Genomic DNA, 27,772 nt, shown 5'->3' on the forward strand with positions numbered 1-27,772 from the left:
AGTTAAAATGTATGCACACAGTGATGTTTAAAATATGCCTGGAGTAATAAAATTGTACAGTCTGGTTTAGAATTTCTAAATATACAGAATGTCATTTGCAGGTGTACTTTATATCAAATGAATACACAAGAAACCAATTCGTAATAGTAACATTAGCAACATCTACTATCATGACATTATGTTTTGTTGCGAACGTCTTTTTGATGGACGGAATACATTTAAGGTCCTCTTGTAACGATATTACATACAACTTACCTTCTTTGCTTCCCCATCATGTGAAGGAACTGACTCCGAATCTATTTCTGCAAAGGGCGATATCGTAACTCCTATACAGGAGAGTTACAGATATAAATATATGTTGCTCACGTGACACTGATTTGGACGGAAACCTCGAACAGTAACGTTCGCAAAAAATAAAACAGCCAATGATATTGATTCCTCAAGTCCTTTGACCCCCTTATGTCATCCAAATTTTATATGATTGCTATTTTCAATTATTTATAAAACCCGGGATAAAAATAACTACAATGGGCTGTCTGAGAACTAACAAGAAAATTGCGATCGTGACATACCACAATGGACGGAAAAGACGTGACGTTAGCAACAATATTATTAAATTACCTTTTTTAGCCTTTACCAATAAAAATCTGCCTTAAAGTTATGATTAAAACACAAAAGAAGACTTTTTATTAAAATATAAGTCCATGTTATTAGGCTCCACTTATAAATAATACTTCAAAATTCCACTCCAAATAAGCTGGATGTCAGTAAAGTAGGTCATGATGTCTATTCCATGTCCAATATTTTGAAATTGAAAACCCTCTAATTCTAACATAAAACACAAACACAGAGTAATTTTTATTTTTATTTACTCAGAAAGACACATTTTATTCAATAACATAATGCATTACTCCATTACACAGTCTGTTTCACAGTTTCAGCAATTGCTTTTTTGATGGATACAAAAAACAATAATTCCTTCTTATTGTAAAATCTGCCATAACTCAATAACGCTAACAATAGTGTGTTCTATCCACTGCTTATTACAACTCAATAAAGGTAACAGTGTGTTCTATCCACTGCATATTACTTAAATAACTCAATAACGCTAACAATAGTGTGTTCTATCCACTGCTTATTACTTAAATAACTCAATAAAGCTAACAATAGTGTGTTCTATCCACTGCTTATTACTTAATTAACTCAATAAAGCTAACAATAGTGTGTTCTATCCACTGCTTATTACAACTCAATAAAGGTAACACTAGTGTGTTCTATCCACTGCTTATTACAACTCAATAAAGGTAACAATAGTGTGTTCTATCCACTGCTTATTACAACTCAATAATGGTAACAGTGTGTTCTATCCACTGCATATTACTTAAATAACTCAATAACGCTAACAATAGTGTGTTCTATCCACTGCTTATTACTTAAATAACTCAATAAAGCTAACAATAGTGTGTTCTATCCACTGCTTATTACTTAATTAACTCAATAAAGCTAACAATAGTGTGTTCTATCCACTGCTTATTACAACTCAATAAAGGTAACACTAGTGTGTTCTATCCACTGCTTATTACAACTCAATAAAGGTAACAATAGTGTGTTCTATCCACTGCTTATTACAACTCAATAAAGGTAACAGTGTGTTCTATCCACTGCATATTACTTAAATAACTCAATAACGCTAACAATAGTGTGTTCTATCCACTGCTTATTACAACTCAATAAAGGTAACACTAGTGTGTTCTATCCACTGCTTATTACAACTCAATAAAGGTAACAATAGTGTGTTCTATCCACTGCATATTACAACTCAATAAAGGTAACAATAGTGTGTTCTATCCACTGCTTATTACAACTCAATAAAGGTAACAATAGTGTGTTCTATCCACTGCTTATTACTTAAATAACTCAATAAAGCTAACAATAGTGTGTTCTATCCACTGCATATTACTTTTAACAAATGGATTTTGAATTGAATATGAAATTTTTATGTATTTTACCGCAAATGTAATCTAGATAGAAGTTAACTTGATATAGCTTTTAATGTTGCTTAAATGATTATTAAAAAGAAATAATTTACATACTACAATGTATTAACCACCAATTATCACCCAGACATTCCATAAAACATATATTACCCTTGTAAATATGATGTAGTATCTCCTTAAGATAATATTAATGGTTGCTTTTTGACAGACTATTATTATAGTGTTCTCAGATGGCAATTTCTTCCATAGAAATGTAATCCTGCAAAATATTTTATAATTTATCTAATAATAAATCTTATTGTTATGCATGGCTTGTTGTATTCTCATACACCTTATCGCTATTCCCTGCTGACCCTAGAATCTGTCCCTCTTTAACTATTGATGTCATACAACAATCACTTTTCCATTGTGGCATCAGATATTTTGTATCATGACATCAAAATTTTATGGGAAACTGTCCAGTAATGGTGGACAAATAGCAATAAGATGTGTTGGTATTGTGTGTACATTAGGAGGCTGTTAATATTATTTATTTCATATTTGATATTATACCAGTAGTTTTTTTTTTTTAGTTTTTTTTAGCTTTATAATAGAACAATGCTAGAGAGAGTCTGATTTCTTCTTTTTTCTTTTTTTTCCATTGAATTGCAGATAAAAACTGTTTTTGGACCATGTGATGAAAATTATATAAACAAATGACTTAAGAGAATACCCAGTAATTGTACTTAAATGGGCAAAAAATCATTTACAGTTGTAAAAACAAAAAGTTTCATTGTAATGTTATTTCTTGATTAATTGCCTCTTGCAAATGACTTTAGATTAAAATTGATTGTTTTTGTTGAACAAAAGAGAAAGCTATGTTAAAATGCACTATCCAAGAAATAAATTTATTGCATTCTCTTTTTTTTTCTAAAATAACAAAAATAGTTAATTTATGATTAGCATTACATTTAACGAGAAGTGTCTTATATGTCTATGAATTACTGTGTATCATCAGTACAGCGGATATAGGTACCAACCAAGCGGGCATTATCGATTTTGACCTTACACAGTAACGAAAATCTTTGTTTTGCTTTATAAATATTCAATGTACATTTCTCAACATTTGAAATTCCTGCTCCCAAATAATTTTCGCATCGATTTTTCCTATTCATAAAACAACTTTGATATTCTAATAAGAACAATTAACTTGTACATGCGCAAATAGTTGTGAATGTCAACACCGACTTTCAATTTCGATACAGTTGTTGAGACATTTACATGTTTTATCTGAAAAAAAAAACCTAATACAGGGCAAAAGTAATAGTTACCAATCATAAACCTACCTGTGATTACTCATTCCTTGAAATTTTTGGGGAAATAAACGAGTATGAAACTAGAGTTTTTGTGTACGGTGTACAACTTAACTATGCACCGTACATAAGGATTATGTAGTCAGCTAAACACCGTACACAACGCTTCTTTCGAGATAAAATATAGAAAAATAACATATGTATGAAAGATTTCAATGCCAATTATTGAAACAGCTATATTTATTACACACACACAGTGGCCTTCTATCAGAAAAAAGAGTTGCAATGGATATAGAATTATATCAGATGAGACGAGGGCCAACTTCTTTGACAAGTATTTGCACATGTTTTTAGTAATCGTTCTTGTTTTGGGAAAATAATGACACATCTCTAATCATCAACCTACGACCAAATCATTTCTTAAAACAGCAGTTATGTTTAGATTGAAGTACACATTGATATTATGTGAACAAAACAAAGATTTTCGTTACTGTGTAAAATCAAAATCGCTCATGACTGCTTGGTTAGTACCTATATCCGCTGTACGATGATACACGATGTGAGTGGAGTTTTTGATGCAATTAAACCATTTAGAAATATTGTAAATTGGATGAAAGTATCACTAGTACCATAACAATGTTCAAATGAAGGACACAACTTGGCCGGATGACACTAAAAAGTTGTCATTATTTTTTTACAACTATTTTCTCACAAAGAAGTATTAATTCTAAATGTGGAAGGTTATACTAATAAAAAGTAATCAAATTAGTTCCCGTAGGGCTATATAGTTCAACTGAAGTTTACACAGATAAAAGTAGAGTATAATTATAGGGGTTTCAATTTATACTATAGGCCCTTAGCATTTTTATGACTTTTTTCATTGACAGTTCTTAAGTAACAATTTTCACACCATTTAAACTAATAAATTATACAGTAGTATATAAAAAGGATTTTATTTTTATAAGGACTGAAAATCAATTCAGTTTTACTATAGTATTTTGTGGTATCATGACATGTATGGCCACAATATGACACTTTGTATACATTAAAAAAAAAATTCACTTTGACTTTCTGTCAAAAGGCTTTTGACCTTATTTATGTACATATTAGTATGTTATTTGTTCTAGATTAGATAGCATTAGACCAAGTGTTTGTTTTGAATGTAAAATGTATTGTAATAATATTAAAGAGTAAATATTAACAGTGGTAAATCCTTGTATGACTTTAGGTATGGCACTTAAACAGTACATAGAAATGAATATTCTTCACTTACTTTTTTTGAAACCTTTCGGTAAAGAGATACTTGTTAAAGTTATAGAAATGACAAACAATTCATCTGAACTAATATTGCATTGACTTTGAATAGTTAGTGGACACATTATCTGAAATTAACCACAGTCATATTGATATTTGAAAGCGTGATTTTAAATTGAAATATAGCAATCTGAATTTTTTTCCCCCCTCTATTGGCTCCTTTAACAATCAGTGATTATAACAATCATCTATACTACTAAAGAAATTAGTGACTGATTTCATTGTGTCACATTTCCTCTGAAATAATACAAAGTCAGAAAAATATTTGTGACATGACATATATGTGTATTTATACTTACTAAATTTGTCATTGAAACAATCTTTTTTCCACAGAAAACTCCATTTTTTATGAAAATAACCCAAACTGGACCTTTATCAATTCATGTCTTAAATGCTTTTGGCTGATGCCAGAGAAATTTAAAAACTTTTTGTCTCTTTTTTAAACTTTTTTGGATTCGAGCGCCACTGATGAGTCTTTTGTAGACGAAACGCGCATCTGGCGTATATATAAAATTTAGTCCTGGTATCTATGATGAGTTTATTTCAATACTTGCCTTGATTTCGCAGCTACTTCTAGTATGTAAGAATTTATAAACTGAAATACTGTTGAATGTAAAGAAAAAAAATTTTTTTTTGCTCATCCTCCAAGAAAAAATGTTATCATTATAATAAAGATCTCAAATTCCGAATGTGATGAAAAAAGTTAGGATTTAATCCGGCTGTGCATAACCAAATGAAAAGTCAAAGATTTATGAGCCATTTTGATCAAAGTCTTGAAACCATCTTCCAAATTTGTTATTTTATGTCTATAATATTTGTCCTTATGTCTATAATATTTGTCCGTTCATTTTCTTTTAAAATATTATGATCTTAACTACTACATTACCTTAAATGAATTTAATAATACTTTGTATTTCTATTTTAAAACAAAGAGCTATTCCTTTTACTTGGCCCTTATGCCCACATTAATAGTGAAAATGGTGCTAATAGTTACCAATATAAAAAAGAAGATGTGGTATTATTGCCAATGAGACAACTATCCACAAAAGACCAAAATGACACAGACATTAACAACTATAGCTCACCGTACGGCCTTCAACAATGAGCAAAGCCCATACCGCATAGTCAGCTATAAAAAGCCCCGATAAGACAATGTAAAACAATTCAAACGAGAAAACTAACGGCCTTATTTATGTAAAAAAAGAACGAAAAACAAATATGTAACACATAAACAAACGACAACCACTGAATTACAGGCTCCTGACTTGGGACAGGCACATACATAAATAATGTGGCGGGGTTAAACATGTTAGCAGGATCCCAACCCTCCCCCTAACCTGGCAAAGTGGTATACCAGTACAACATAAGAATGAACTATAAAAATCAATACAATTAATCAATCTTGAGACATGTGGTAACTAACACTTCAACATCAGGAATACTTGTGGTCTAACATTTGTATTATAAAAAGGTCTTTTTCTGCATGGTACCACATTAAAACTACTACTTTATAGGAAGTAAATCAAGAAATGGACTTATGACACAAAGCATTATCATAAATGATGAACATTGGTTAGAGTATTTGTTCTGACCTCATTAGCATTGATGCATATTGACATGTATACCCAGAATCAATTACTTTTCTTGGTTCTGTCTTTTATTAACACTGATTTTCCTTTCGGTCCTATTTTATGCAATGTAAGTTTCCCAATGTGTTCAATATGCCTGTAGAAAGAAGTGATGATTTTAATTAAAGACATATATTTATAACTGGTAAATCATGAAGAAGGTTTTTGTTACCTTAATCAACTAATTAATTTGATATTGTAGTAAGGTCTTTAAATATTGTCTTTTTCAATTTTTATATTGATTTTTTTTGTATAGTTTATTACATACCTAAAATAGTTATGCTATACAGTCATTAACACTTATGGTCCTGCATCCTGACAATACTTCTATTTCAGCATTGCACAAGGTCATTCCTTCCCAGAAATTATAATCAACTTACATTGAACCATTTGGAGGTGTCCTGAATGAAATTCGTAGTCTGAGAAAACATGATCATTTTATTATTGGACTTTGAACTAGCTTTCAGTAACTGCAAGTAACTGATAATTTCAGTCTTTTGTCATTTTGTTAACCAATTCTCATATTTAAAATTCGTATTCTGGGCATTCATGGTTTATTGTAAATATTTGTATCTGTGAAATAATACTGTGTTATAAAACGCTTAGGGTAATATTCATATTACATAATGTGCTGCTAAAAATACTGTATTATATAATACTGTAGGAGTTATTGTAGTTCAATAACCATTTTTATCTGTTTGTTGCATTTTTGGCTATAATATTTTAAAGATCAAGAAGTAGGTATAAGCAACATAAATCATGATATCAGTTGTTCCCTTGTAGGAGTTATTGCCCTTTAATGATGATTTTGTCCCATATGTTGTGTTTTGGCTGAAGGTTAAAGTAGATAAGGAGAAACTATAGACAATAAGATTATCAGTAAAAGAGGGACGAAAGATACCAAAGGGACAGTCAAACTCATAAATCCAAAACAAACTGACAACGCCATGGCCAAAAATGAAAAAGACAAACAAACAACAAATTAAAATATGATCTGCTCAATGTGGTTTTGGGCCTTTTATAGCTGACTATGCGGTATGGGCTTTGCTCATTGTTGAAGGCCATATGATGACCTTGACTGTTAATTTCTGTGTCATTTGGCCTCTTGTGGAGAGTTGTCTCATTGGCAATTATACCACATCTTCTTTTTTATATGGGTGAATTCTACAGTGTACTTTGCCTTCAATGATGATTTTACCCAAATTTTGTGTTTTGTTGGAAACCATAGTAGATAAGCAGAACAGTAATAGAAAAAAAATTAACAAATGAGATCCATTAAAATTGTTAACCAACACACAGGACTTGTTACCACAAAATCATAACTTTAACCCGAAGTTTTAAATTTTGCCTTTACTGTTTAAAACTATGATGGATAGACTAAACCTATGATGGTTAGACAAAAAGATAAGACCGACAAAAAAGCAAGTTGGTTTACAGACAATGATATGTATACATCAAAGCTATTATGTTTTCATTCCATGTGGTCATCAAGTCAATAGGAAAGCATGACAAGGTTAAACATCCACTTGTTGTTATTGATACTTTGATTTTTGATGAAAATTGGAATGACATTTCTTTGATGATGTGTAACGACCTTGAGATTGAAAGATGTTTTCCTTACATACATTTTATTGAGGAACTAGCCAGCCTTTTGGTTTATAATTATATCAATTTAATTAAGATTTTATTTCTTTCTCTCTATGTATTAAAGTATTAAAATCAATATAGACTTCCTGTGAAACATAGACATTTCTTATTTCATTGATCATGTTGATGTAGCAAAATCTTTGATGTTTACTATTAAAGTTATGGAAAACATTAAAAGTATTGACATTTCACATGTTAAAACTTTTCTGTCATAAACAAATGAGAAAAGCTGTCACCAATTGTTTTTAAAAATATTGAATGGACATTGTGAATCACTTTTATTTAATCATGATTACCCCGTCAGTTTTGACATGACCTTAAGGTGAAAAGACCCATTTTTCCCAGTAACATCTGCACCCGTCTCACATTTGTTTAGATAATTTCTATGCTATTGTTATCCTGTTCAAGTTCACCACCTATTTGTAGGTTTTTTCTGGTAAGTTATAATTTAAAATTCAAATATTTTAAAAATGTTATACATTTATAATCTTGATTTTGTATTCAATTAACCTCAACAGCTTTTTATGCAACTGTGGAGGAGACTTCAAGTTTTACCATTGTCCCTGTGTACGTATAGACTTCTGTATGTATGTATGTCTGTATATCCAAAAATTGGTTTTGGTTCTCTAACTTTAGTTTGCCTCAACCTAATTTTGTGAAACTTATACACAATGCCTTTTACCACAGAACACAGATCAAGTTTGAATTTTGCTGGTGTCACTTTTATTGTTCTTCAGTTATGCCCTTTACAAACAGAAAAATTGCTGATTTTTCCTTTTTTCTGTTCTCTAACATTAGTTTCCTCAACCAAATGTTATGAAACTTGTTTTTTTTTCTGTTCCCTAACTTAAGTTTGCCACAACCAAATGTTATCAAACTTATACACAATGCTTATTACCACAAAACACAGATCAAGTACAGGGTGCTATAAACAGTTTTGTATAAAAAACATGGGGTTATTCCCCAACTAAAAATAGATATGGAGGGAAGTCCCTTTTTATCAACATAATTGGTGAAAAAGTATTTTTTGTATTTGGTTGTAAAGATATGTTAATTAACTTCAATTAAAGCAGGTTGAATGATTAAACTAATTTAAAAATTAGATTAAATATACATGTTTTGAGGGGAGACAACACTGTAAACAGTCAGTTTTTTTTGGCAGTGAAAATTGAAAACTTATTTGCAGCCACTGTAGCTCTTTTCGGAGCAGGCGAACGTACCCTGAAGCATGAATTTTTTGAAAGACCAGGTAAAAATCTATGAAATTCATACAATTTTGATTATGAAAAAAGTACAGGTATCATGTCTTCAGGGGTGTGCACATGACCTGATTTCAGGTTTTTTAGGCAATGTTTTTCCCAGTTTCTCTGGATAAAACTTTTTTATACCATTAAAAGTACACTTTTTTTTTATTCCATTATAAACTAGAGAACATTCTGATTCCAGTGATATCTAGTTTTATACACGTATCTTTATTAATCAGTCCACCACTAAGGGTCACTTATACATGGTCCCTCAAAATATGAAGTTATAGAAAAAACTGTTGATTGCACCCACAACTTTGGCAAGGGTAACTTTTACAGTTCTTAAGTTATGCCCCTTTATATTGTTATATGCAAGGGGGACCATCATCTGTGTCCCATGGGCATATTCCCCATTCATTTACTACTTTAGTTACTCATGGTGTCAACATTGTATAGTATACTTCTATCAAGCATTCACACTGATTGGCTATATTTTATAAACTAATTTCCAGAGTGGTAACATTAAGCTGATGAAAACTTTGAAAAATAAGATGCTAACCCAAGTTATAATGATAGTTCTGAAAGAAAATTGTCCTTATTTCTTAAGATGTGTGTAGTTTTAAGTAAAAAAAACTAGGCTAAAAACAATATTGTTCAGTGCTATCAAATTATTAGCTCAATTGAGGCAGTGATCCACATTTGAAGAATTGTTAAGATATTTAATTTATTTTTTAATTTTAATTTATTTTGCTGATTTCTTTGTTTTGTCAACAGTACAGCGCTATCAGATGTGGTCTGATTACTGTGGAAGAAATTGAAATTCATGAAGTGAGAACATAATTATATTGTCCTTCCCTATAGGTATTCAATATCTCCTAGGACTAATTCTTGACTGAAAAATACCCCTTGCAGCAATGTTGTTAATGGACAACACTGTTCTTTAGATATCTAGATCAAGATTGTCTGATACTATTTTAAAAATTAGGAAAAAAGTATATTTGCTTCCTTAGGATGTTTTGTTGTGTAATAACATTGATGATACCTGTATATTTGTAGGTCTTACCAGATAGAAGGTGATGTTAAGGGATGCTAATTGGGAATCAGCTGACAGATTTTACAGGTAAAGAAAACAAGGTAAAAATTTATTTACCAGCCCAGTAGTCAACACTTCTGTATTGAAATGAATTATCATTGATATGGTCATAATTATAAATTAACTGTTTATACAAAATTTTGAATTTTTGAAATACTAACGCTTTTCTACCTCAGGAAGAGATTGTATTGTCAAAACTTTTAGGAATTTTGGTCCTCAATGCTCTTCAACTTTGTACTTATAATTGTAGCCTTTTTACCTTTTTTTATTTGAACATCACTGATGAGGCTTTTGTTGACAAAACACCTGTTTAGTGCAAATACAAAATTTCAATCCTGGTATCCATGATGATTTATTTACAACATCAGAAGGTAAAACTATAGTAAAAACACTTATCTGCACTAAATAAAGCTGTCCTAGAGAACAAAAGTATTATACAAATTTACTTTTTTTAGTAGACATTAATGATTAAAAGTAAACCAGTTCGTCTTAAGCAATAATCAATTCTAACTGTGAATGAATAAGAAACGCAAATAGAAATGAACTTAAAAAAAATCTTGTGAATGGTGTATTTGACTTCTGCGTCACATATTGCACCCTTCATACTTAACCTTAGTTAACAGTAAGGTGTGATATTTTATGAATAAATTGCTGTTTCTGTTGATATTGACAACAGAGAAGTTGTTATCATAAGTCAAAATAAACCTTTTCATTACAAACTTGTAATATTTCTCAACAGGATTTAGTATACTCAATAGTTTAGGCTATGGTAAAAAGGCAACTGGGAATTCACTGATTGTAAATTGTTGTTCCACACAAATTGCAGAAAAGAAATAAAAATATGTTTTGAACTGATCATATACATGTTTTTCTGAAACATCTTCCTATACACCAGAAGTTACCATAAGAAGGCAATCTTTCCATTACCAATCTTTTAACTTTCCATTGTTACAGCACAAAAGCTGCAGTCATTGGTACTGAATTTCATGGTACAGTAAACCACAAAATCCTTGAAAAGTTGTACCTAAGTAACAAACATGTACCTAAGTAACAAACATAAAGTATCAAACATCAATTAAAATCATTGGAAAGTTGTACCTAACAAACATAAAATATCAAAAGATATAAGAATATGTGGTATGTGTGCCAATGAGACAACTTTCTCATCCAAGTCACAATTTGTAAAAGTAAACCATTAAAGGTCAAAGTACGGTCTTCAACATGTTGCTTTGGCTCACACTGAACAGCAAGCTATGAAGGGCCCCAAAAATGACATGTGCAAAACCATTCAAAAACGAAAACCAATGGTCTAATCTATATAAAAAAAGAGAAACCAGAAACACTTATGAACAAACATTAACAAATGACAACTACTGAACATCAGATTCCAAACATGAATTCAATTAAAAGATTTTCTTGAATCAGGCATTTCAGTCACTCTCTGGTTCCTTGTTTATTGCAGCTTTCCTGTCTAATGTATACATGAATTAATGTTTAGATTTAATGCACAGATTCTTGTTAGAAGTTTTATTGTGATGTATGAATACCTTCTAATAGATATGATGGTGACATTCATTGATGAAACTATTAGAGTTTGTTTTTACCTTTATTTGAACCTTAATCACTAACTAAGCTATGTACTCAACAGTAGTTTTTATAATGTTCATCAGAAGTTTGTGATAAGCATGAAATCCATAATATCATATTTTTATGTGATTAAATGTCATCTAAAGTACATAAAAAGACAAAAAGAATTAATAATTAATTATGGAGTCTGTATATCAATAGGATGTGATGTGTTTTGAATAGGCTGCTGTGTTCATTAAGAATAGCTATTGTCTGACTTTTATCATATTTTAACTCTCAGTTTATAATGTTATATGAAAGGAAAATGAACAGTAGAGACTATTCAATAACAATGCACCTGATAGGATACAAAAATCAATGACATAAGTAATGACAATGTCACATGTCAAGGAGTGGTCAATATTTTGTTATAAATTCAAAGAAACAATCAATAATTTAGTAAAAGAGAAAGAATTCCTATTGAACCCCCTTCTGTTAGTGTAAGCAATATTTTATTGTGAAAATAATTACATAAACGTTACAGAAAACTGGGGATCAGAATATCTTTAAAGGACACCCCTCCCCCTTTTTGAGGTTAAATGGTTGTTCCCTTAGGATTGAAAAACAAATGTATTTTCACTTTTATAAATTTCTCCCCCCAACCCCTTTTCTGTTGACTAAATAAGCCTAGACATAAATCAAAGGTTCAGAAGCAAGTCTTGACAGTTAAAACAAATATACTGTTAATTGATAATAAAATATATGTGTTGTAGAATTATGTAGAATTAATTGTTGAATAATTTTATTTCTAAGGGAGATTGGAATTTAAGAGGGTTTCAGGCTTTGATCTGTGAGTTTCATTTCCTTTCATATTAGAATTTTTGTTGATGTGAAGTATAGGTTTAAGGCAGTTTGCTGCTAACAAAATGAAATAGCATCCTCAATGATGGATAGAATTTATCCTGAAAGGATCAAGTGACCAATAATTCATTGATTGGTTTAATTTGCAGTTAACCTATTATTGTAAAGATTTTGGTTTATTATAAGTAAAGTTTCAGGTTATGAAAGTAAGGTTTATGAAAGTTCACAGTTTAATGCATATATCAGTACACAAATATCGTATGTTCTCATTTAAAAGAAAGTGTATCCACCTCTGAGGTTTGTTTTGGTCCATATAGTAAGTTCTTTTGTCATGAGATATAAGTTAGATATTGTTCTTCAACTATATTCCTACATTTTAAAAGTCTCAATTGTGTTGTGCCATCTTAATTTCCATTATCAACACTGGTGTTTTATTGTCACAATTTATAAGTCAGGTATAATGAAACAAATTATCCTTTTTGTGCCAAAAGACAGTTCGTAGATCATTTAGGGACGACATCAAAAGTTCAATGTAGGATAACAAACTTAATTCATATAGTTTTTTCACTGACCCCCTACCCCCCTCTTAACTTAATTTGGGAAAAATTGATTGACCAATAAGGATATATATAAAAATCGATTTTATTTAACCAAAACTTGCAACTATTTTGACCCCCACCCACAAACTATTTGAATTAAGATTTTTATCCTTCTTTGATTTTTTGATGTCGTCCCTTAGTTATCTCTAAACAAAATATATAAGTGTCTGCAAACTGTTATTTGATCCTAAATACCATGAATTATTGAATGTTAAATGGTATTGGTATTACAGATCTCATATTTTCTAAAGCATGTTGCTATAGCAATAGTTTTATAAACTACATGTATTTAATTAAATAATGAAAATGTGAGGTAAACAGCACCCAGACAATATAAGGTTATGAAAATAGATATTTAGAGGTCACTATAGGACCTTGAATGATAGGCAAGAACCAGAAGAAAAGAAAAAATATTAGACAAAAAAAATATTTGTATGCACCTATCCTATGTCAGGAGTCTGTTGTGCAGTGGTCATCGTTTGTTGGTGTGGTTCATAAGTGTTTCTCATTTCCCATTTATTTCTTGTTTGGATTGTTTTACGCTAGTCATTTTTAAAGACTTTTATAGCTTGCTGTTCTGTGTGTGCAAAGGCTCTGTGTTGAAAGCCATACTTTAACCTATAATTGTTTACCTTTTATACATTGTAACTTGGATGAAGAGCTGTCTAGTTGGAACTCATACCACATTTTCATATTGATATTATAGTTGAATAATATATATATGTAACAAATAATTATTGGCAAAAAAAATATATAACTATTTTCCAATAAAGACATGTGTTATGATTGCAATGAGACAACTATTAAACCAGAGTATGCATATCATATTTGTTTTTCGCTCATATTTTTGTACATTAATTAGGCTGTTAGTTTTCTCGTTTAAAATATTAACATTTGTGATTTGAGGCCTTTTATAGCTGACTATGCTGTATGGGCTTTGCTCATTGTTAAAGGCTGCATGGAGATCTATAGCTGTTAATTTCTGTGTCATTTAGTCTGATAGTTGTATCACTGGCAATCATACCACATCTCCTTATTTTTTATACAAATTGTTTCTTTATAATAATTGATATAAAAGTATAACTGCTTTAATGCAAAGACAGCTTCATTATACTTTAAATGATTAATTAAATTGCTTTAATATATTTCTTAGGTTATTTTTTATTCCTAAATGCCACTGTCCCAGTCTTTTTAACTTAATGTTTACATGATGTGGGGAACTTTAAATTAGCATGTAAATTAGATTAAAGAAAATCTTGATCTATTTTTTTGTTTAAATTGAAAGTTTAAATAGTATACTTGGTGCCAGTCACTGTTAGCCTAAAGTGTTTACCTTTAGACAAGTTAATCACAAGTCTGAGTACGTGTTTTTCTGTTAGTTTTCTGTTGTGTGTTCAGCACTTGTTAAGCAATATTTCATCATTCTTTTTAATAACAGACCAAAACCACAAATTTTGGAAATTAAATATCAAATAGTTAATGAACTGGTTTCTCAACCTTCATTAAAGTTAATCTAAATGTATAAATAGTTACCAGATATGCTATATTTATGTTTGAGAATGTCTGTCCTCTAAACGGTTGTTCACTTAATTAACGGTAATGAGACTTCATTAGTAATTCCTCATGATACCAGTTTTCTTGAAATTGATTCCCAAAAATAGGAAAACAAACAAAGTACATGTAATTCAAAGAAAAGAACCAGTATTATAATTTTCAGATGAAGAGACAAAGTCATTCCACATGACGTTTTAAGCCTTGATTTAATTAGGAATCAACAAAAGAGAATGTTGCACACGTGCAATAAACTTTCTACCCAAGCAAATAATTTGGTTGATGACCAAGATACTAAATTTATGATTGATCCCTGTTTGAATAGCTCATTAAGAAATCTTTGATTTAAAATTGTACTACATTTATATGTTTAAAAGTAACATCAAACAAAATAATCCTGTACATAGTTTTTTTTTCTTTGAAAACAATTCTTTCACTAATAGAATGATATAGTGTCTTGGGCAAAGAAGTTGCCTTTTTCATCCGTTACTTTTCCCTAAAGTCAAAAGTGTCATCTAGCAGTATAGTTGCTTGAATGTTCACAACAATCGCTATTAGTCATTTTTGATATTGGCATTTTTTTAATTCAAAAAAGGAATCTTTGCATTACTATGTTAACATTACTATAAGGTGTCTGATTATAATAAGGAATTGCTTGACTATAATTCTTGTAATATTTGATATTGGATTTGAATATTTGATACCTGAGTACATTGTTGTATAAAGGTTGTTATCCTGCTTGGGTTCACACATTGTTGAAGGTTGCATGATGACCTCTAGATTTCTTTCTTAAGCTTACCTAGTCTGAAAGATCATTTGATCTATTGCTATTACATGGCTGTCCATCTGTAAACTTTCATAAATTTCATCTTTTTCACTAACTTTTAACCATGCTTGGCAAGAACGATGTATAGGAGATTCTATATAATAGATCCTTTTTGGTTCAGGAGAAAACATTATATTTCTGTACATCTTATCATTATTAGTGGCAAAACATTTTTGTTTTCATGTGAATGTGTCTTTTTTCCAGCAATAATGGGTTATACATATATATAACCAGGGATGAATAAAGATTTTACAGTAAACATAATTAAAGTATATTTGTTGATGTAAAAAAGTCAATATGGATTAGTTCTGTTAAATAAAGGTCTGGACATTAACAGGGTTAATATAGATTTATCCAGTCTTGACAGCAACTGGGCCAATATGTATTTATTCATGCCTGTAAATGAGATCTTGACAGTAAGGGGCGAATATGTATTTATCCATGCCTGTAAATAAGATATTGGCAGTAACTGGGCCAAAATGTATTTATTCATGCCTGTAAATTAGATCTTGACAGTAACTGGGCCATAAAATATGTATTTATCCTGCCTGTAAATGAGATCTTGACAGTAACTGGAACAATATGTAATTACTCATGCATGTAAATGAGATCTTGACAGTAACTGAGCCAATATGTATTTATCCATGCCTGTAAATGAGATCTTGACAGTAACTGGGGCAAAATGTATTTATTCATGCCTGTAAATGAGATCTTGACAGTAACTGGGCCAATATGTATTTATCCATGCCTGTAAATGAGATCTTGACAGTAACTGGGCCAATATGTATTTATCCTGCCTGTAAATGAGATCTTGACAGTAACTGGGCCAATATGTATTTACTCATGCATGTAAATGAGATCTTGACAGTAACTGGGCCAATATGTATTTATTCATGCCTGTAAATGAGATCTTGACAGTAACTGGGCCAATATGTATTTATCCTGCCTGTAAATGAGATCTTGACAGTAACTGGGCCAATATGTATTTACTCATGCCTGTAAATGAGATCTTGACAGTAACTGGGCCAATATGTATTTATCCAATCTGATACAATAAGTCTTATCCAGTCTAATATGCCTAATTTGTATTGTGCTAGTTTCAGAATTTATAAGATCACCTGGTATATTGTATGCACAGCCTTACACATGTTACGTCCAACTATACTGTAGTTGCTTATTGGATAATATTAACTGATCTAATGATTAAAAGAGCATTTGTTAATTTCAGATAATGAATTAAAGAAGTTTTAAAGGCATCATTGGTAGCCAAAGGTAAATTTATAATTATTGAGAAAAGCACAAAATAACCACAGTGTTAAATCATACAACAGAATATAAATATTTTTGCTACAGTGTTTTCATTATTATTCATTGGGTACCACTTTTGTGGTTTTTGTGGGTACAGATAAACCATTTAATTGTTACACATTTTCTGTAAGGTAGTATGCAGGCATGGCAAAACCATGAATAAGATTTCATCAACTCATATAACATAGAAAGCTTGTAAAGAGCCATTACATTGAGCTAGCAATGATGAAAACAATCTTGTTCATTAAAAAAACAAAATATAAGAACAATGAAGACACAGTTAAAATGTACAAGCAACAAACTAATAAAGAAATCCTTTAATACTTTATTTCTGTCTTTGGATGTGTTCTATTTTCAGATTTTTTTTTTAAGATATTAATGTTTCCCCTAGTTTTGTATACTCTATTGAAAAAGGTAGTAGTTGGTATAAGTATAGGTAAATCAGTATTAAGTTATACTCATAATGTGCTTTCAGATTCAATTTACCAATATATTCCTTAAGTAAAAGCTTGGAAGATTGTATTACATGTCAAAGCAAATATTTGAAAAAAAAAAAATCTTCAAAGGCTTGTCAAGAATGAAGAATCAATGTGCAAATTAGAATATAACAAAGGCATCACATCTTTGTCCAATCATCAACTTGACAATTGGTCAACATCTTCAGGTCTTCAGAAGATTAAAATATATAAGGTTAGAAATTTTACAGGAAATTGCTGATATGTAATTAGCCACATTTATCTTGATTTACTGTAAATGAATAATGTAAAAAGGATTTGTATATGTGTGACATTCATTTTGAACAAGATCGCACCGCTATGGAATTCATGTCTTATCTGGGTAGTTTTAAAGTATGGTCCTTGTCAAAAGTAGTTAGCCTATTACAGAAAGTCTAAAATCAATTTTCAACTGTTAGACTTTAAGCTGCAAAAAGACATTACATTTAAAATTTAGTTGTATGATGTACATCTAGGTTAGGAAAGTAAACAAACACATTGACAGAAGTAAAAAACAATCAATGGATTTAACCAAATCAAAATTGCACTGAAATTAACTCGCTTTGAACAGGTGGAAGTTTTATAGAAAAGGTCATATTCATTATAACATTTTAATCTGCAGTAATGAAAAGATGCACATGTTGGTTTGATGAAAGAGAATTGATTGGTTAAGGATGAAAGAGATAGATGAAGTTCCAACTAAGATTAGTGTTAGTAAGATCTGCCTCTTCAGGAAAGGATCAGATATTGATTTAGAGGTATGTATATAGGTAAATCAATCAATTGTGGATAGATCGTGATTTTATGGCCTACTTATTACCTAATTATTACCTAATTAATAATGGAAAATAAGGGGGATAAAAGGTATCAAGGTCTATATGGTCGTCTACGATATCTATTGGAATTAGATACATGAATATGTCGTTACTGGGTACCTGGGGAAAATGTTTCATGGTGTTAATTGATACAAGGTTAATGGAGGCAATAGATTGTAAATATTTCTAACAATACCTATCATTACCTGTTTTATAAAATTGGCTATTTGTTGCATTTTTATAAATGGTTATCTATATGAAGGGCTACAGGAACATTTTTTTTCTAAACAAGGAAAATTTACATTTTGGTCTATAGAATTTATTACATTCAGTCATATGCTGATCTATTTTTGATGAATCAGAATGATGACTATATGTCTATAATGGGAATGTATATTAATCCATGGTGAATATGAGAACTTTATGGACAACAATGAGAATGAGAAAAATATAAGGTAAAGTAAAGGTAATGCATTTTTATGTTAATATCTGTACAATTGAAACTGGCAGATTTGTTGAAACCGTTGCAGGTTTTCACTTTTTTCTTATTTTTTCTAAATTTTGGCAGAAAAATTAAATGTAATATAAATCTTCAGACTTGGTTATAATTCCCTCATTTTTATGAGATAAAAACTCAGCCATAATGTTATTTCAACAAAATTGATATGACTGTATTATTAAAGCATAAAGAGAAATCCACAATCAGTAAATTGTTAAGTTGTATTTAAAATTGAGATTTCAATTCAATAAGAAAATAAGAAGATGTGGTATGTTTGTTAATAAGACAACTCTCAAGCTAAGTCCAATTGATAAAAGTATGTCATTTTCAAGCTTAGCTAACTGGAAAACTATTTTTTTTTATTAGTAGCATATGTAGGTTTTAATAGAAGTGAATTCTTGATTTTGTTTCTGGCCTGGTAGTAGGCTCAGATGGTTGGAAAGGGGGAGGAGCTACTATTCTTTACTAAACTTCGCATACCTTGAATCAAATCATGAGGTGTACTCCACATTTCTTGCTATTTTTACAGTTTTAATGTATGATGTTTTCTTGATTCCCATGAGCTGTCCAGTGTATTTTCAATAGAATTGAAATGCCTGATTTGAAGTGCTGTGAAGGAACAAGGAACCTTCACAGTACCTTTATTCATGGGGTTCTAATTTTCTTGTGAGCTCACCTGCCCGAAGGGCCAAGTGAGCTTTTCCCATCACTTTGCGTCCGTCATCGTCCATCATCCGTCGTCGTCCGTCATTGTTAACTTTTATGCCCGCGTCACACTGTCCCGATTTTTACGCCGATGGCAACACGATAATGGAAATTTTCAAAATCGGGACTGATCGTATCTAGATCGGGCTATTCGTAGTGCCATCTTTAACCATCGTAGAACCATCGGCCACTTTTTCTAGGCTTCGGGGACAACTTCGGGAAGGGTTCTAAATTTTTTAACATGTTAAAAAATCCCCGAAGGTGCGTCCGATGTTGAGGGTTCGTATTGAGTTCGTATCACCATCTTCACCATCGTAATGTCACCGGGCATACATCTTTGCACATCGTATTGCATTCGTGTTTCCATCGTTTCCATCGGGCAGTTTTGACATTACGATGTCTACACGAATGAATCACGAAGATACCCGAAGGTCTTACGATGGCAACACGACTTCGTGAAGACCTCGTAATCCCGTCGTGTTGCCATCCAATAAAAGTACGAAGGCGACAAGATGGAACTACGACGGCAATAAATCCAGCTAAATGTAAGTTAATTTTCGCGCTAAAATACATTTAAAGTTCTATGCGCGATATGCACTGGTCAGTCTAATACGACAGTTAAGAAAGACGTTCACAAAACATGGAGCTCATATCATATGATTCTATGAGAACAAGAAAGGCGACAGCGTTGTTTCTATTAATTCAAATGGAACAAGAAGAGCAGCTATTACAGGCTCGGGATTTACTTTTACAAGTAAAATATTATTTTTTGTCAATTTTTCATATCAAGTAACATAATGAAAATCATAAACGCGCCTCGTACACCAACACTGCAGGTACACGTATATAGGGAAACCAACTTTGTCTTCATTATTCTGATTTTTTATGTATCGTCTGAGTTGTTGTCACACGAATGTTTACTCCATAACCATTTTGTTTAGTATATGACATATTTTGCCGCATTTGTTGCTTTCCCCACATCCTTCCTTTTGTCTATATTATTATGATATTCTCCTGGAAAGAGCTTTTTTTGAATAAAAGGGATTAACGAACCCATTACCTTACCTTTAAGATAGATCAGTAAACATGGGCCTAATTGTGGGTGATTATTCAGACTAGTGCATACATTTTACAGTTCAAACAAGGCAATGCCGAACGTGGCATCCCCTCGTATGTAACATATTGGGGACAAATATGGACCCTATATTTGTATATGACACATGCAGAAAATGGTAAATTGAATATGCATATTTGATACATAAACTATTTAGAAATCAATCAAAACATTCAGTAACTGGAAATACCTTTAATATTGTCTTTAGAACCAGCAGGTAAAAAATGAGCAACCAATTTCCTGTGTATTATGCTATTTCAAGGAGAAAAAACAAGTCCATCTGCATGACCTTAACCTTTGGCCTTGAACGTAAAAAATGTCAGATCATTACAAGGAGGAACAATATACCAAATGTGGTTAAAATCTTTTGAAGCATATTGGTTTTAGAGTGTCCACAAGGGTGATATTGCCTTGCATTACAACTGCCACTGTAACCTTGACATTTGAACTTTAAAGTCAATAGCGCTTAAGATATTCCTAACGAGTAACACCATACCAAGTTTTGAGCATTTTGGTTCTAGAGTGTCCATAATAATTTTATCTACACGCAACTTACATGTAGTATGCGAGGGGATAATAAACTAAGTTTTATAAGAATTAGACAAAAAGATCGATTTCCTGCCATGCATGGCAGACTTGTACAGAAACGATATGTTGTCGAAATTCTGTTCGTATCGTTTAGACATCGTATGGCCATCACGCCATCATCGTAATCCATCGCGTAGCCTTTGTAATCCATCGTGTAGCCTTCGTGATCCATCGTGTAGGTTTCGGCTGAGATATGAAGCTTAAATACCCGTCTTCGGTTAACCTTCGTATGTCCATCTTTTGCTATCGTATATAATTTCGGCACCATCGTATAGACTTCGTTATTCATCGTGCTTGCTTCGGTCACTTTTTGGTATTTTAACGAGATCGGGACCAACTTCGTACGAACTTACAATTTTCGCATTCGGGTGTCCATCGTATATAAAAATCGGGACAGTGTGATGCGGGCATTACAAAAATCTCCTCCTCTGAAACTACTGGGCCAAATTAAACCAAACTTGGCCACAATCATCATTGGGGTATCTTGTTTTAAAAATGTGTAGGGTGACCCGGCCATCAAATCAAGATGTCCGCAACGGCTAAAAATAGAACATAGGGGTAAAATACAGTTTTTGGCTTTTAAAGGGAAATCACACTATTTATACTACTAATAATAATTCATTGAAATTTTGCATGCAGACAGATCATACTTATTACAACATTTTAGGCGGAAAAAAATTTGGGGTCACCGATGTTGTTATCGAGATATGACGTCATCAAAAAGTAAAGAATCGCGTTATAACGAAATATAGAAATAGCGCTCTAAGTTGCTAATTGAAGGCGAAATTATTGAAAAACGATCTTTAACTGGTAAAACTAAAACATTCAATTGTAACTTTTACCTTATGCACATTTATTTTTCTCATTTTCCTTATTTTTCAAGGCCTTTGAACATTTCCCGCCATTTTTAATTTCTATTTATTATAGATTTTTCTTGAAATAAAAAAAATCTACTAATGTTTTTTCCTTCAAACTTCTGCATAAGTTGCAGCTTCAGGGGAGATTTTAAAAGCATAAATAAAAAAGGGGGGTCACCGATGTTTTAAATCCGCTAAAACGGAAATAATCTTATTATCGATTTTTGGCGGGAACTATATAACAAACGCTGAGAGAACGACGTTGCTAACATAGGAGCATTTCTTGCAATGCTTGGAACTATTGGGTTGACTTAAACCTTTTCACTACAAAATATAATAAAATTTTTTCAAGGTATTTCGATTATTAATTGATATTTTTATCAATCTAATGAAACGTTTTAACATTACATACAGTCTATTATAAAGTAATTGTCAAAGTTGAAGTCATCTGAATTTTTTAATTGCATTTGTTGTATAGGGAAAACGAATGTCTGCCTCATGCCGTATTAAAAATAATTTACGGATCCGGATTTACAGATTTAGAATCTTCTACTTCAGAATACTGAGGGTATCCGGGCTGAAAAGTAACACGTTCCATTTAGACTACAAACAGAATAAATTCACTAACTTGTCCATTCGCACAAGATAAAACCTGAAATGCTGTATTAAAAAGCCACAAACTCGGCACTTTTAAAAAAAGCCCGTAACGACACCATTTTCGGAAGAAATTTAAAATTGGTTAACATTTCCGTAATTACATAACGCTCCATAATCGCACCAACGTAAGTTCGACTTTCAGTGAAATTTTGAGTTAAAGTTCGAGTTTTATTTTGATTTCGAACATTTATTCCAGTACGAGTTCTAATCAAAGCTCGACTTACACTTAAAAACTTCCGAGTTATACTGTTAGATAGAGTAAAAATTCTGGTAAGAGTTAAAATTTTGAGATCCGATGAAATTAAGAGTAAATTACTAAGATTGCAGTTTCTAGTTTTCTGTGGGTGCACGTGTTTTTCTTTAAATGTATATTCTTTTATTACATTTATCTTTTATTACGGTATATGTACTTTTTTTTGCCAATACTGATTAATCATAGTTAATTTAAAAATAACTGATTGAATCTGTGTGCCAATTTAATCACTCTCTGCTATATCATATTGGGCATTTTTTTTCTCTCAAAAGAACCGAAGAATCAAGAGCTAATCAGCTACCTTTGTATTAAAACAACTGGTTGACCTTTTCAGTCATGGTCGGAATCCGACAATCTCACTGTGTCACTGTCTACAGCCAAGTGATCTGAACACGAACCTACATCTGAACTATTATTACTTGTTTTGGGTTTTTCTTTTTCTCCATTGTTTTCTTGAATTTTGCCAAACTTTCAGTTGCAAATATTACATAAACATCAGCACAAAACATTTGTCTATATGAGTGGAATATTCTTTCACCAGACGGACCATTAATGTGTTTGTTACTATTTAGCAGTACTCTTAAGACGTGTAACTCTACATAAATACATGTGTGTGTGTGTGTGTGTGTGTGTGTGTGTGTTAAATATTTCTATTGATATAGTCTAAGACTTTTAAAGCCAAATGTATAGTACGTGTTAAATTTTTATACGCTCGTTTACGGGACATATTATGGTATATCGTTGTCCGTCTGCCCGTCCGTCGTCATCATGTCGAACGCTTTAACCAATTGACATAAAACTTTGGTGAATTGTTTATATCTATTGACGTGAGCTCCCTTTCGTTTTTTATGAATTTTAGATTTTATGTTTCCGAGTTATAGGGTTTTATTCATTATAAAAGGGGGATTTTCCGTTTTCGGACAACAACTCAATATTGCTTTCAGCAGTTATCATGAAACTTTGGTGTCATATTTCGCACAATAGTTTTTTATGACCTTCGACCACATATATTTTGTGTCAGAAACCTCTATTATGTCAAAAATTTGATGATCACAATCCAAACTCAGACAGTATCAAGCTTGAATATTGTGTCCAAACGTGCCCAAACTGTTCATGGTTCAACATCTGCGGGCGTATCAGTCTGCTCTCAGTGAAGCATGTTATTGTTGTTGTAGTTAATCAATAGTACCAAAATATAAAACTAGGCATAGTGTTTGATATTCCCAGATTATTTGACGTCTATAGCGGCCTTATTTTTAACTTGCTGGTCCTACAGTGCGTCAACGACAGTTTAAAGAAATACAACAAAATATGATTTATTTTTGTGCCAAAATTATGTTAGCCGTTAGCCTGAACAAACTTTAAGCATTAAAGAAAGATTGAGCAACATGTACAATATAATACGGTGCTAAATTTTCTTTGACTTCGACAGCCAGCAACCGATGTAAAGTTTTGGATGATTTTCAACTAGCGTTATCTTATTAACGTTTAATATATCAATAGACATGATTAATAGATACGAATAACTCATTTCCATGCTCCCCCCCCCCCCCTCCACACAAAAAAAAAGAAGAAAAAAAAAGTAAGAGGCGTAAGATGTCAAAGGAACATTTGGGAACGATGGAAGACACTTTGATAATTTCTGTCGTCACATGTGAAATAAATAACGATTTCAAATAGCACTTCAAACATAATTTACGTCCAGTGGCAAGTTTAATGCATATTCAGAACTAGAACATATTAATTTTGACCCTGCTTTGTATTTACCCGATAGGCTGAGCCTGATAAATACAAATATGAAATGAGATTTTGGATGAGTTATTTATACATGTAGCATAGAAGACTATAGTTATGACGTTTCCGGCATGTGATATGAAAAAAAATGAAAGTCGAAACTCATTGTTCTTTTTTACAACACTCTGATGAAAAGAAAACTACAGATTCCAGAAGCTATACGCTAACATGCTGTTACTCTTTGATCTATTAATATCCCCCTCCCCCCGGAAATATACACTGAACCCTACATACCGCATCGCGACGATACGCTGCCGAAAAAAAGTATATGTTACCGACTTTGTTTTCGAGAAAATGGTTCGAGAGGGTACTAAATTATATTGAATATGCTATGAATTTCCAACGTTCTTAGTGTTGATTATGCATGATGATTATGTGTTTTGAATTGATATGTTCTTTTTATCATAAGGGTCTGGATAGAGGGTCATTCATTTATTAATATTTAGTTTGTGTTACCAATATTTTTTATTCTTTATATTTTAGCACCTCATCATTCTCTTATCTTTTCTTCTTTTTTTTTGCAATTTATTCTGCAGTATTAACCATTATTCTGTATTCCGTAAACCCCAATACAATCAGACCCTTCCTTATGGAAATGTATTTTTAATCTAATTATCACAGTTGTGAAAAACATGATATGTTCATTATCATTTTCCTGCTTTAGTGGAACGTCCCTTTGAGCGGCTCACTATTTTATAAATTAGCAGCCTTTGCGACGGACTCGAAAACGGCGACGTCATAATACAGTCACGACACTATAGCGGCGCCGAGAGCGATGCGTATAAACAATAGTGTGATTTCCCTTTAACTCTGAAATCAAAGCATTTAGAGCAAATCTGACTAGGTAAAATTGTTTATCAGGTCAAGATCTATCTGCCTTGAAATTTTCAGATGAATCGGACAACCCATTGTTGGGTTTCTGACCCAAGTTAGTAATTTTAAATAAAATTTTGCAGTCTTTGGTTATTATCTTGAATATTATTATAGATAGAGATAAACTGTAAACAGCAATAATGTTCAGCAAAGAAAGATCTACAATAAAGTCAACATGACCAAAATTTTCATATGACCCCTTAAGGAGTAATTGCCCTTTATAGTCAATTTTTAACAATTTTCATAAATTTTTGTAAATTTTTGTAAATTTTTAGAAAATATTTTCCACTGTAATTACTGGGCCTTGTTTATTATGGATATAGATAATTGTGGCAACAAAAATGTTCAGTAAAGTAAGATCTACAAACACATCACCATCACCAAAACACAATTTGTCATGAATTTATCTGTGTTTAATATGCACATAGACCAAGGTGAGCGAATAACCTTACTGTGATACTTCTATTTTCTATTTTTCTATCCTAGAAAATGTTATAAAGATGTAATTTGAAGTATGTTTAATAGTCTTGACCTCTGCAGGAAATCATGCACTTATTCCTCATCAAGTGATGTCTTTGGACTAAGGCATATATTGCTGACTTTATTGATTCAAAGGAAGCAATCATATATTGATGAGTTTTAAATGCTATTTGTTAGCCAATCTTTCTTCTACCACTAAATATCCTATTATGGTCTTGAATACATGTACATAAATGCAAATATAGATAGGTCGTAAACTTTTGTTAACATTTTGTTTCTAAAATAATGGTAATCTTATATAGAACGTGGTTTTCCTTTTCTTTTTCTTTTAATTTGTTCTTAAACCTTTTACATACAAACATAAAGTAGCAATAAAACAACAAACAGATAGTCATAGAGAACATATGTACATTAATATATTTACAAGTCCAATCAGGCAGATAATTTGTTACCAACACTTCTAATGTCTAGTGTCCAAGTAATTTCACTTTATCCATACATTTGTTACATTTCCAGATCAAATAAAAAATTTTAAATCTCTGCAAAGAATGCTATACCTTTCGTCCCCAGTTGACACCATTGCAATGCATTTTTGGGGACATAGAAATTTGGTTTTCATTTCATATGTCAAATCTTGTTAGAGCTCTCATGTGTACAATTCTTGCCAAATATTTATGAAATTCATATCAAAGGTTTATTCTTAAAATGTCTTGCTGATCAACTTTTTTCAAATGTATTATGCCCCTTTGAAATATTGATTTTATGGAAAATTGAATGTACAGTTCTTGCTTGATTTTTATCAAACTTATATTGAAGGTTAATCATGTCTCTGACAATTTTTGAAATCAGTGCAGATCAACTACTTTTACAAGAGTTATGCTCCTTTGAAATTTAAAATTTAATTATTTTGAAATTTACTGTGTAAGTGCTTTTTTAAATTTTTTTAGTTGAGAACCTTGAGCAAATGCATAATATGCAATGCTGGTGACATTGAAACTCGGTTCTTTTATTTTCATATTTCGAAAATGACATAATTTAAATAAAAGAATAATTTTTAATACTATTTTGTTGATACCCCAATTTCCCCTTGATTTCCTTAGTTATTCCACTATATAGGAAATATATAGCCATTATTAATATCAACCATTTATTTTATATATGATATCATTTCACAAAATTAGTTCTCCAGTATATTTTGTATTTAATGGATTTTTTGGTATCCTTGGTATTATAATTGTCAACCTTCGGCTTGTGATATATATTACATGTCAGATTTATAATCTTCATTATCAGCTCATTTTTATTTTGTATGGTAATGTTACCAGCAGCTGCAGAGGTTTACATCTTCCCAAATAACAAAGATACAATTTCTTTTACTGTGTAGAATTAATTACCAAATTTGATCTTTTACCATTGCTCCTATGAAGCTTCCTACATGTATTGCTGATTGACCTAAAACTAATGTGCTTTATCACATTCAATTAAGCTTACTGACGATCGTACAAGCTTGTCATTTATCAATGGTTTACCATATATAATTCTTCATTGGTTTTTTGTGTATTAGAATTTCACACCCAATAATCTGTTGACGTATTTTGGTCAAAAAAGTATGTGCAATAGATATATTTCAAAGCTTTAATTAGATATAATACCTGTCAGATAATTAGAAATAAGGTAACTTTGTTTCTTGTCAGAAAAATCAATATCTGAGATATGC

The 27,772-nt window shown here is 31.4% G+C and overlaps 1 protein-coding gene across 4 annotated transcripts in view; it reads left to right on the forward strand.

Moving 5' to 3' along the window:
* Positions 1-27,772, forward strand: part of LOC143071744 (uncharacterized) — a 57,287-nt gene that overhangs the window by 8,542 nt on the left and 20,973 nt on the right. For 2 of the 4 annotated variants that reach the window (XM_076246268.1, XM_076246271.1), the window contains 3 exons: positions 10,179-10,256; positions 16,847-16,890; positions 18,043-18,178. In XM_076246268.1, the coding sequence (XP_076102383.1) occupies positions 18,095-18,178 (84 nt within the window). In that variant the 5' untranslated portion in view covers positions 10,179-10,256; positions 16,847-16,890; positions 18,043-18,094. Of the gene's footprint in view, positions 1-10,178; positions 10,257-16,846; positions 16,891-18,042; positions 18,179-18,588; positions 18,691-27,772 lie in introns of those variants that run through there. The other 2 variants (XM_076246270.1, XM_076246275.1) reach the window with 2 other exon arrangements.

Source organism: Mytilus galloprovincialis, chromosome 4, assembly GCF_965363235.1.
Source record: "Mytilus galloprovincialis chromosome 4, xbMytGall1.hap1.1, whole genome shotgun sequence".
NCBI classification, from domain to species: Eukaryota; Metazoa; Mollusca; class Bivalvia; order Mytilida; family Mytilidae; genus Mytilus; species Mytilus galloprovincialis.